Source organism: Eucyclogobius newberryi, unplaced genomic scaffold, assembly GCF_026437365.1.
Source record: "Eucyclogobius newberryi isolate DKJ021-1_F unplaced genomic scaffold, fEucNew1.0.hap1 SCAF_91, whole genome shotgun sequence".
Lineage (NCBI taxonomy): Eukaryota > Metazoa > Chordata > Actinopteri > Gobiiformes > Gobiidae > Eucyclogobius > Eucyclogobius newberryi.
The window spans coordinates 321,704-332,500 of NW_027316534.1; the positions used below are offsets into that span (position 1 = coordinate 321,704).

Below are 10,797 nucleotides of genomic sequence, written 5' to 3' on the forward strand. Positions count from 1 at the left end.
TGATCCTGACCCTGGTCCTGGTCCTGGTCCTGGTCCTGGTCCTGACCCTGGTCCTGACCCTGGTCCTGGTCCTGGTCCTGATCCTGATCCTGACCCTGACCCTGTTCCTGGTCCTGGTCCTGGTCCTGACCCTGTTCCTGGTCCTGACCCTGGTCCTGACCCTGGTCCTGGACCTGACCCTGACCCTGACCCAGGTCCAGGTCCTGGTCCTGACCCTGGTCCTGACCCTGGTCCTGACCCTGGTCCTGGTCCTGGTCCTGACCCAGGTCCTGGTCCTGACCCTGACCCTGGTCCTGACCCTGGTCCTGGTCCTGACCCTGACCCTGGTCCTGACCCTGGTCCTGGACCTGACCCTGACCCTGACCCTGGTCCTGACCCTGGTCCTGGTCCTGACCCTGACCCTGGTCCTGACCCTGGTCCTGGACCTGACCCTGGTCCTGGTCCTGACCCTGACCCTGGTCCTGACCCTGGTCCTGGTCCTGGTCCAGGTCCTGGTCCTGGTCCTGACCCAGGTCCTGGTCCTGACCCTGGTCCTGGTCCTGACCCTGGTCCTGGTCCTGGTCCTTGTCCAGGTCCTGGTCCTGGTCCTGGTCCTGACCCTGGTCCTGGTCCTGGTCCTGACCCTGGTCCTGGTCCTGGTCCTGGTCCTGACCCTGGTCCTAGTCCTGACCCTGGTCCTGACCCTGATCCTTGTCCTGGTCCTGGTCCTGGTCCTGGTCCTGACCCTGGTCCTGGTCCTGGTCCTGGTCCTGGTCCTGCCCAACCCTGACCCTGGTCCTGACCCTGACCCTGGTCCTAGTCCTGACCCTGGTCCTTGTCCTGGTCCTGGTCCTGGTCCTGGTCCTGGTCCTGGTCCTGACCCTGTTCCTGGTCCTGGTCCTGGTCCTGACCCTGACCCTGGTCCAGGTCCTGGTCCTGGTCCTGGTCCTGACCCCGGTCCTGGTCCAGGTCCTGGTCCTGGTCCTGGTCCTGGTCCTGACCCTGGTCCTGACCCTGGTCCTGACCCTGGTCCTGGACCTGACCCTGGTCCTGACCCTGGTCCTGGTCCTGGTCCTGACCCTGACCCTGGTCCTGACCCTGGTCCTGGACCTGACCCTGGTCCTGACCCTGGTCCTGGTCCTGACCCTGGTCCTGGTCCTGGTCCTGGTCCTGACCCTGGTCCTGGTCCTGGTCCTGACCCCGGTCCTGGTCCTGGTCCAGGTCCTGGTCCTGGTCCTGGTCCTGGTCCTGACCCTGACCCTGGTCCTGACCCTGGTCCTGGTCCTGACCCTGGTCCTGACCCTGGTCCTGGACCTGACCCTGGTCCTGGTCCTGGTCCTGACCCTGACCCTGGTCCTGACCCTGGTCCTGATCCTGACCCTGGTCCTGACCCTGGTCCAGGTCCTGACCCTGACCCTGGTCCTGGTCCTGACCCTGGTCCTGATCCTGACCCTGGTCCTGACCCTGGTCCTGGTCCTGGTCCTGGTCCTGATCCTGACCCTGTTCCTGGTCCTGGTCCTGACCCTGGTCCTGATCCTGACCCTGGTCCTGACCCTGGTCCAGGTCCTGACCCTGACCCTGGTCCTGGTCCTGACCCTGGTCCTGATCCTGACCCTGGTCCTGACCCTGGTCCTGGTCCTGGTCCTGGTCCTGATCCTGACCCTGTTCCTGGTCCTGGTCCTGACCCTGGTCCTGATCCTGACCCTGGTCCTGACCCTGGTCCTGACCCTGGTCCAGGTCCTGACCCTGACCCTGGTCCTGGTCCTGGTCCTGGTCCTGGTCCTGGTCCTGGTCCTGGTCCTGACCCCGGTCCTGGTCCTGGTCCTGGTCCTGGTCCTGGTCCTGGTCCTGGTCCTTGTCCTGGTCCTGGTCTCGTTTCAGGGTGAGGGTCGGATGATGAAAGACGGGAAGTTGTTTCGTGTGGTTCAGGAAAACTGCTGGAATCCTGCAGCTCGGATCCGAGACATGGACCGACACGGTACTTATACTATTATACTACTACTGTCCTCCTGTCCTCCTGTCCTGCTGTCCTGCTGTCCTCCTGTCCTCCTGTCCTGCTGTCCTGCTGTCCTCCTGTCCTCCTGTCCTGCTGTCCTCCTGTCCTCCTGTCCTCCTGTCCTCTTGTCCTCCTGTGACTGACCCTGTGTTTGATTCAGGAGTGACTCTACAGGCTCTGTCCACCGTTCCAGTCATGTTCAACTACTGGGTAAGAGCACGGGAGGGACATCAGAGGACATCTGAGGCACGGGAGGGACATCAGAGGACATCTGAGGCACGGGGGAGGGACATGTTAGGCACAGGGGGAGGGGCATCTGAGGCACAGGGGGAGGGGCATCTGAGGCACAGGGGGAGGGGCATCTGAGGCACAGGGGGAGGGGCATCTGAGGCACAGGAGGAGGGGCATCTGAGGGTGTCTCTAACTGGCCAGAGCTTTGCTTGTCCCAGGCCAAACCTGCCGACGCCCTGGACCTGTGCCGGCTCCTGAACGACGACCTCGGGGCCCAGGTCCGGTCTGAGCCGCGGCGGTTCGTGGGTCTGGGCTCGGTCCCGCTCCAGGACCCGGGACTCGCTGTGGTCGAGATGAGACGCTGCGTCCAAGACCTGGGATTCCCCGGACTCCAGATCGGGTCTCACATAAACGAGTGGGACCTGAACGCCCCCGAGCTGGACCCCTTCTACGCCGTGAGTCCTGGTCCTGGTCCTGAGCCTGGTCTGGACCTGGTTTAGTTCTTTTTTAGTCCTGGTTTGGACCTGGTTTAGTTTAGCACCAGCAGGAGGTCCATGTCACAGACATGATCCACATGAACATTAAAATCACCTGTAATGACCAAACCATCAAAGTCTGTGCGACTGAAACGTCTCAGTCAAATCATCATTAAACATTGTCAGTGCTGGAGAGGCTCGTGTAAGAGGCTGTTTTAGCTCATTTAAAGGAGACAAACTCACATGATGAAAACACCCAAAAGAACAACCTGCGGGTCATTATTTCATCTCTAAAACTGCACAGACTCCACCCCCTTTTTGGTTTTCTCGTGTTTCAGATTCAAACTTAAAGTGGAAACTACATTTCCTGTGTTTCAGTTAAAAACATAAAATCAAGATTTTAAGAAGTTCCTTTAGTCCTGTTTTAGTGCTTGTTTAGTCCTGGTTTAGACCTGGTTTAGACCTGGTTTAGACCTGGTTTAGTCCTGGTTTAGTCCTTGTCTCTTTCAGGCTGCAGAGGAGCTTGGTTGTTCTCTCTTCGTTCATCCCTGGGACATGAAAACAGACGGACGTATGGACAAGTACTGGCTGCCCTGGTTAGTGGGTAAGAAGTACTAATACTAATACTAAAACTAAAACTAATACTAATACTAATACTAATACTAATACTAAAGCTAAAGCTAATGCTAATGCTAATGCTAATACTAATAGTAATACTAATACTAATGCTAATGCTAATGCTAATGCTAATACAATACTAAAACTAAAACTAAAGCTAATGCTAATACTAATGCTAAAGCTAAAGCTAATGCTAATAGTAATGCTAATGCTAATACAATACTAAAACTAAAACCAATGCTAATGCTAATACTAAAACTAATACTAATACTAATACTAATACAATACTAAAACTAAAGCTAAAGCTAAAGCTAAAGCTAAAGCTAATGCTAATGCTAATGCCAATAATAATGCTAATACTAATACTAATACTAATACTAATACTAAAATTAAAGCTAAAGCTAATGCTAATACTAATACTAATGCTAAAGCTAAAGCTAATGCTAATATTAATGCTAATACCAATACTAATGCTAAAGCTAAAGCTAATGCTAATACTAATACTAATGCTAAAGCTAAAGCTAATGCTAATATTAATGCTAATGCTAATAAGATAAGATAAGATAAGATATTCCTTTATTGTCCCACATGGGGAAATTTCATTGGTGCAACGCAGGTAGATCCAGAGGTAGATACAGAAGAACAGATCACTTATAGGAAGTCTGAAAAACACTTTCAGTAGAAGATCTCCTATAAATAAATAAAAACTCCCATAGACAAATAAATAAATAAATACCATTGCATGTGATCACGACAGTAATTGCACATGAATATGTGTCACGACAGCACATAGATTGCACATGAATTTCACAGCAATTGCACATATGACAGAATTGCACATCAGTATTAGGTTAGGTCAGTATTGCGCCGGGATAACGTGACGATCTCCGGGTAAGACGACTGTTCTCCGCAGTTTCATGAGTTCCTCCTTTGTGGAAACGCGGTACGAGCCGGGGGGCGGGGCCGGAGCCGGGGGGCGGGGCCGGAGCCGGGGGGCGGGGCCGGAGCCGGGGGACTCAGAGCCAAGACACATCGCAACGACACGACGAAAACACTCAATCCAGCCGAATAAAGTCAAAACAAGTTAATTTAAAGCGATTCCAGTGCGTGTCCCGATCGTTGGTGAAGTTCCTCTTTCATATAAACGTGTATATAAACGTGTACCGACGACACGCCGTACTTTAGCGCGGCCGGAGGGCGCGGGGAGGGGGGGCTGGTGGGCTCGCTCGGAGCTAGCTCACGTCACAACAACACGACGAAAAACGCTCAAATCCAGCCGAAAAAAAGTCAAAAACAGTTGAATTAAAAAACTATTCCAGCGCGTGTCCCTATCGTACAGTAAAATAGAAAAAATATACTAACTATATTTACAAAATATAGGAGATAAAGCACAATAAGTGTGAGAAAGAAGAGAGAGCGTTTACATGCTATTACATGCTAGCATTTATTAATGCTAATACTAATACTAATACTAATGCTAAAGCTAAAGCTAAAGCTAAGGCTAATGCTAAAGCTAAAGCTAATGCTAATGCTAATACTAATACTAATACTAATACAATACTAAAGCTAAAGTAGAAAAAGCTTCAGTTGTAGTCATCTGGACTCAGTTTCAAACTGAGTCCAGATGACTACAACTGAAGCTTTTTCTACTATGGAACACGCCTGGACGAATGAGGGATTACACCGACACTAAAGCTAAAGCTAAAGTTAATGCTAATGCTAATGCCAATGATAATGCTAATACTAAAACTAATACTAATACTAATAGTAGAAAAAGCTTCAGTTGTTTCATCTGGACTCAGTTTGAAAAAATAGACGTTTCGACTCTCATCCAAGAGTCATAACAGAATTTAGGTCGAGAACTCCGATATTAATACTGTTCTGTGGTAAGACCCGCCCATTGGGAGGAGCCTTCCTGAAGTAGAAAGAGTTGTTTGTTTCAACAGAAACTCCCCCTTGTATCTACCGAGCCTATTCAGAATCTTAATGGGCTATTAGAATCCTCTTTGTCTTTGTGAGACCCTGGCTCAACCACCCTGAGTACCTGATTAGCATCTAAATGTCCTCTACCTTTCCAGGGGTTCAGTAACCCATTATAAATAACAGGAAGATTAAACCTTAGCCCTCCATTTCTGTTTAAAGAAGGTCTTTCTTTTTTAACAAAAATAGCTTCCTTGACTCCTCTTTCAAACCATCTTTTCTCCTGCTTAAAACCTTCACCTCACCGTCTTCAAACGAGTGATTAGAGGCTTCAAGATGGAGATGCACGGCACTCTGTGGTCCTGAACTAGTATTTCTTCTGTGCTGATAGAGCCTCTTGTGTAGAGGCTGTTTTGTCTCACTATGTAACGTTCTTTACAGCTTTCTTCACTGCATTGGATCGAATAAACTACATTGCTCTGTTTTTGAGTCGGCAACTTGTCCTTAGGGTGAACCAGTTTTTGTCTTAAAGTGTTTCCTGGTTTAAAATAAACAGGGACTTCGTGTTGTCTAAAAATTCTCTGCAGTTTTTCCGACAGGCCAGAGACATAAGGGATAGAAACACCCTTCCTTCTCTGTTCAGTTTCCCTTTTGTCCTGCTTCTTGGTTCTCTTCACTCTGTTGAGAGCCCAAGCGGGGTAACCACAGGCTGAGAGGGCATTTCGGACATGTTTTTCCTCTTTCTTCTTGCCCTCTGAGCTGGTGGGCACACCTTGAGCTCTGTGTTGTAAGGTTCTGATCACACCCAGCTTGTGCTGTAGTGGGTGGTTGGAACCAGAGAGCAGATACTGGTCCGTGTGTGTAGGTTTCCTATATAATATACTAATACTAATACTAAAACTAAAACTAATACTAATGCTAAAGCTAATGCTAATGCTAATGCTAATGCTAATGCTAATGCTAATGCTAATGCTAATACTAATACTAAAACTAAAACTAATACTAATACTAAAACTAAAACTAATACTAATACTAATACTAATGCTAAAGCTAAAGCTAATGCTAATGCTAATGCTAATGCTAATGCTAATGCTAATGCTAATGCTAATACTAAAACTAATACTAATACTAATACTAATACTAATACTAAAACTCTTTGGTTCAGTCCTTAAGTCTCTGGTCCTGAGAGGGGGAGGAGCCTCCACAGCGCAGCCAGATGATTGGACGAGAGAGAACGCAGACCAAAGCAGAAACACTAAAGAATCATTTGTCTCAAACTCTGACTTGATCTCGTGCTAAAGCTCCGTGTTTCCACTGATGCTAACGACCATGTGGAGCCTTAGCAACACAGAGCTAGCAAAGCACGTTAGCAACACAAAGCTAGCAAAGCACGTTAGCAACACAGAGCTAGCAAAGCACGTTAGCAACACAAAGCTAGCGTAGCACGTTAGCAACACAAAGCTAGCGTAGCACGTTAGCAACACAAAGCTAGCAAAGCACGTTAGCAACAGCTGTTTCCTGTTTATGGCACTCGCTTTGTCAAGAGCCACAATCTGATATTTCTAAGTCATGATGCGTCTGACATTAGCATTAGCATTAGCATGACATAAAGAGAGGTTCAAACGCCACACCCCTCAAACGCTAGCTTTAGCCACGCCCCTCACACACTAGCTTTAGCCACGCCCCTCACACACTAGCTCTAGCCACACCCCTCACACGCTAGCTTTAGCCACGCCCCTCACATGCAGAGAGGCTGTTTGTTCAGGAATGCCGGCAGAGACCACCACCGCCGTCTGCTCCATGATCTTTGGAGGGGTTTTTGAAAGATTTCCCAGACTCAAAGTGTGCTTCGCTCACGGAGGTAAACCGCACATGCCCGGCTCATTTCTTCACGTGTAAGTTCTAGTGCAGTGTGTGTTCTTCAGGCGGCTCGTTCCCCTTCACCGTGGGCAGGATCGCTCATGGGCACAAGGTCAGGCCGGACCTGTGCGCTCAGGACAACCCTCAGTCTCCTCTCAAATACTGCGGCTCCTTCTACACCGACTCTCTGACCCACGACCCCCGAGCGCTCAGGCTGCTGCTGCAGGTCATCGGAGAGGTACCTTCAGTCCTGGTTTAGACCTGGTTTAGTCCTGGTTTAGAACTGGTTTAGACCTGGTTTAGTCCTGGTTTAGAACTGGTTTAGACCTGGTTTAGTCCTGGTTTAGTCCTGGTTTAGACCTGGTTTAGTCCTGGTTTAGAACTGGTTTAGTCCTAGTTTAGTCCTGGTTTAGACCTGGTTTAGACCTGGTTTAGACCTGGTTTAGTCCTGGTTTAGACCTGGTTTAGTCCTGGTTTAGTCCTGGTTTAGTCCTGGTTTAGTCCTGGTTTAGTCCTGATTTAGACCTGGTTTAGTCCTGGTTTAGACCTGGTTTAGTCCTGGTTTAGACCTGGTTTAGACCTGGTTTAGACCTGGTTTAGTCCTGGTTTAGTCCTGGTTTAGTCCTGATTTAGACCTGGTTTAGTCCTGGTTTAGACCTGGTTTAGTCCTGGTTTAGACCTGGTTTAGACCTGGTTTAGACCTGGTTTGGACCTGGTTTAGTCCTGGTTTAGTCCTGGTTTAGACCTGGTTTAGTCCTGGTTTAGTCCTGGTTTAGTCCTGGTTTAGACCTGGTTTAGTCCTGGTTTAGACCTGGTTTAGACCTGGTTTAGACCTGGTTTAGTCCTGGTTTAGTCCTGGTTTAGTCCTGATTTAGACCTGGTTTAGTCCTGGTTTAGACCTGGTTTAGTCCTGGTTTAGACCTGGTTTAGACCTGGTTTAGTACTGGTTTAGACTTGGTTTAGTCCTGGTTTAGACCTGGTTTAGTCCTGGTTTAGTCCTGGTTTAGTCCTGGTTTAGACCTGGTTTAGACCTGGTTTAGTCCTGGTTTAGTCCTGGTTTAGTCCTGGTTTAGACCTGGTTTAGACCTGGTTTAGACCTGGTTTAGACCTGGTTTAGTCCTGGTTTAGACCTGGTTTAGTCCTGGTTTAGTCCTGGTTTAGACCTGGTTTAGTCCTGGTTTAGTCCTGGTTTAGTCCTGGTTTAGACCTGGTTTAGTCCTGGTTTAGACCTGGTTTAGACCTGGTTTAGACCTGGTTTAGTCCTGGTTTAGACCTGGTTTAGTCCTGGTTTAGTCCTGGTTTAGTCCTGGTTTAGTCCTGGTTTAGACCTGGTTTAGTCCTGGTTTAGACCTGGTTTAGACCTGGTTTAGACCTGGTTTAGTCCTGGTTTAGACCTGGTTTAGACCTGGTTTAATCTCATGTAGATGAATGTGTGATGTTCCAGAATGGCAGCCACTTGTCTGCCACTCTGCCCCAGGACAGCTGTGGCTCTTATTGTCGCTGTTTGTAGGAGCGAGTGATGCTGGGCTCAGATTATCCCTTTCCTCTGGGAGAACTGGAGCCGGGGTCTTTGATCGAGTCCATGGACGAGCTCCGCCCCCAACTCAAGGTAAAGCTTCACTCTGTGACATGTTAAAGCTTCACTCTGTGACATGTTAAAGCTTCACTCTGTGACATGTTAAAGCTTCACTCTGTGACATGTTAAAGCTTCACTCTGTGACATGTTAAAGCTTCACTCTGTGACATGTTAAAGCTTCACTCTGTGACATGTTAAAGCTTCACTCTGTGACATTTCTGTTTCAGGACAAACTTCTTGCAGAAAACGCTCTGGAGTTTTTGGGACTGAAACGAGAAGATTTTGAATAAACGACTCATAATATTTAAACTTCACTTTATGACAAATATTGAAGTTTTTATAGTGAAATGAAATAAAGATTTAAAGTTTGTTGATGTTTTACAAATACTTCAGTCTGAACTTTTACACTTGATTCAAGACAAAACGTTTTACAAAGATTAAAATATTATTATTTAAACTCAAAAATAAAACTAAACACTTTTTATCAACATTTTCTTTTTTCATTCAAACCGGACCCTCTGAGACCCCCTGGGGCCCCGGACCCTCTGAAACCCCCTGGGGCCCCGGACCCTCTGAAACCCCCTGGGGCCCCGGACCCTCTGAGACCCCTGGGACCCCGGACCCTCTGAGACCCCCTGGGACCCCGGACCCTCTGAGACCCCCTGGGACCCCGGACCCTCTGAAACCCCCTGGGATCCCGGACCCTCTGAGACCCCCTGGGGCCCCGGACCCTCTGAGACCCCCTGGGACCCCGGACCCTCTGAGACCCCCTGGGACCCCGGACCCTCTGAGACCCCCTGGGGCCCCGGACCCTCTGAGACCCCCTGGGGCCCCTGTCCCTCTGAGACCCCCTGGGACCCCGGACCCTCTGAGACCCCCTGGGGCCCCGGACCCTCTGAGACCCCCTGGGACCCCGGACCCTCTGAAACCCCCTGGGGCCCCGGACCCTCTGAGACCCCCTGGGGCCCCGGACCCTCTGAGACCCCCTGGGGCCCCGGACCCTCTGAGACCCCCTGGGACCCCGGACCCTCTGAAACCCCCTGGGGCCCCGGACCCTCTGAGACCCCCTGGGGCCCCTGACCGTCTTTTTATTACACCCACTGTCCAAACCGCAGGGGCCTGATTCTGTACTGAAAATGCACAAAGACCTCTCCGTGGTCCTGAAGGTCTCACGTGTCAGAGATCTGAACATTTCACATTGGAATAACATGTTTCTGTCGCTACGGCGACGGCCGTAATAACAAATATGACATGAGTCTCATTGACTCTTTTGATTGAGATGTCAAAATGGAATTTTGTGCCAAATTTCATAAAATATATATATATATATTTTTTTAATGTTTGCTCTCCATATATAAGTCATTTCCCCTGCAGGGGGCGCAATCGCTCCAAAGGAGCGCAAACTGCAGCAAATTTAAATCTTGGAACATTTCAGAAATTCTAGCTTCAGTTTAATGTTGAGCACCGCCTGATCCAATATGGCCGACATTTGGTTGGGCTGTTACGGCAATAATATTTTTTACTTTTCTCGTCACCATCGGCCTCTGTGCCACATTTTCATGATTCTAAAATTAGATTTCTTTTTAGGCCATTTCCTGTCTCTCATTCATTTGTTGTACATTTGGTGTCGCTAACTTTACTTGTACGATCGGGACATGCGCTGGAATCACTTTAATTTAACTTGTTTTTGACTTTGTTTGGCTGGATTATTGAGTGTTTTCGTCGTGTCGTCGCGATGTGCCCCGGCTCCCATGAAGACCGAGATAGACTGTTCGAGATGACTCATAAAAGACGGAAATTTACGGGAGACGAGATGCGATCCATCGCGCTAATAAACAAACACACGTGTGTGTTGTGTCAGTCCGCACGAGGGAGTGCGCATGCGCACTTCCGCCTGTGTTCTCAAATCGCCGAAAAAATCGTCCATTTCGCCTTTAAACTTGAATGAAAAAGTCCCGTTTGTCGACACTTCTGGGCGGAACTGTTGTTTGTGTCCGTGTTTCCGGCCGGTGCTGCGCCTGCGCCGTCCCCACTTCCGCCTCCGGTCCCGCAGCGCTTTAGCCGCAGCTCGCGTTTTGCTCAGAGTTTGACACTCTCTGCAGGATTTGAGGATCGAGAGCACATTTGTGGATGTTCTGGTG

At 49.3% G+C, this 10,797-nt stretch overlaps 2 protein-coding genes across 3 annotated transcripts in view; both read left to right on the forward strand.

Annotated features, from left to right (window-relative positions):
• Positions 1–8,951, forward strand: part of LOC140354519 (2-amino-3-carboxymuconate-6-semialdehyde decarboxylase-like) — a 67,256-nt gene extending 58,305 nt beyond the window's left edge. Inside the window, exons 3-10 of the mRNA XM_072439555.1 lie at positions 1,861–1,957; positions 2,136–2,185; positions 2,425–2,661; positions 3,193–3,286; positions 6,986–7,081; positions 7,146–7,318; positions 8,591–8,689; positions 8,884–8,951. Of these exons, the coding sequence (XP_072295656.1) occupies positions 1,861–1,957; positions 2,136–2,185; positions 2,425–2,661; positions 3,193–3,286; positions 6,986–7,081; positions 7,146–7,318; positions 8,591–8,689; positions 8,884–8,946 (909 nt within the window). The 3' untranslated portion in view covers positions 8,947–8,951. The remainder of the gene's footprint in view (positions 1–1,860; positions 1,958–2,135; positions 2,186–2,424; positions 2,662–3,192; positions 3,287–6,985; positions 7,082–7,145; positions 7,319–8,590; positions 8,690–8,883) is intronic.
• A 1,700-nt stretch (positions 8,952–10,651) lies between these two features.
• The window catches only part of LOC140354520 (NEDD8-conjugating enzyme UBE2F-like), a 9,356-nt gene continuing 9,210 nt past the window's right edge, over positions 10,652–10,797 (forward strand). The window contains exon 1 of one of the 2 annotated variants that reach the window (XM_072439557.1): positions 10,652–10,797. This exon is cut by the window's right edge and continues 64 nt beyond it. The gene's annotated coding sequence lies outside the window, so the exon portion shown is untranslated. The other variant, XM_072439556.1, reaches the window with a different exon arrangement.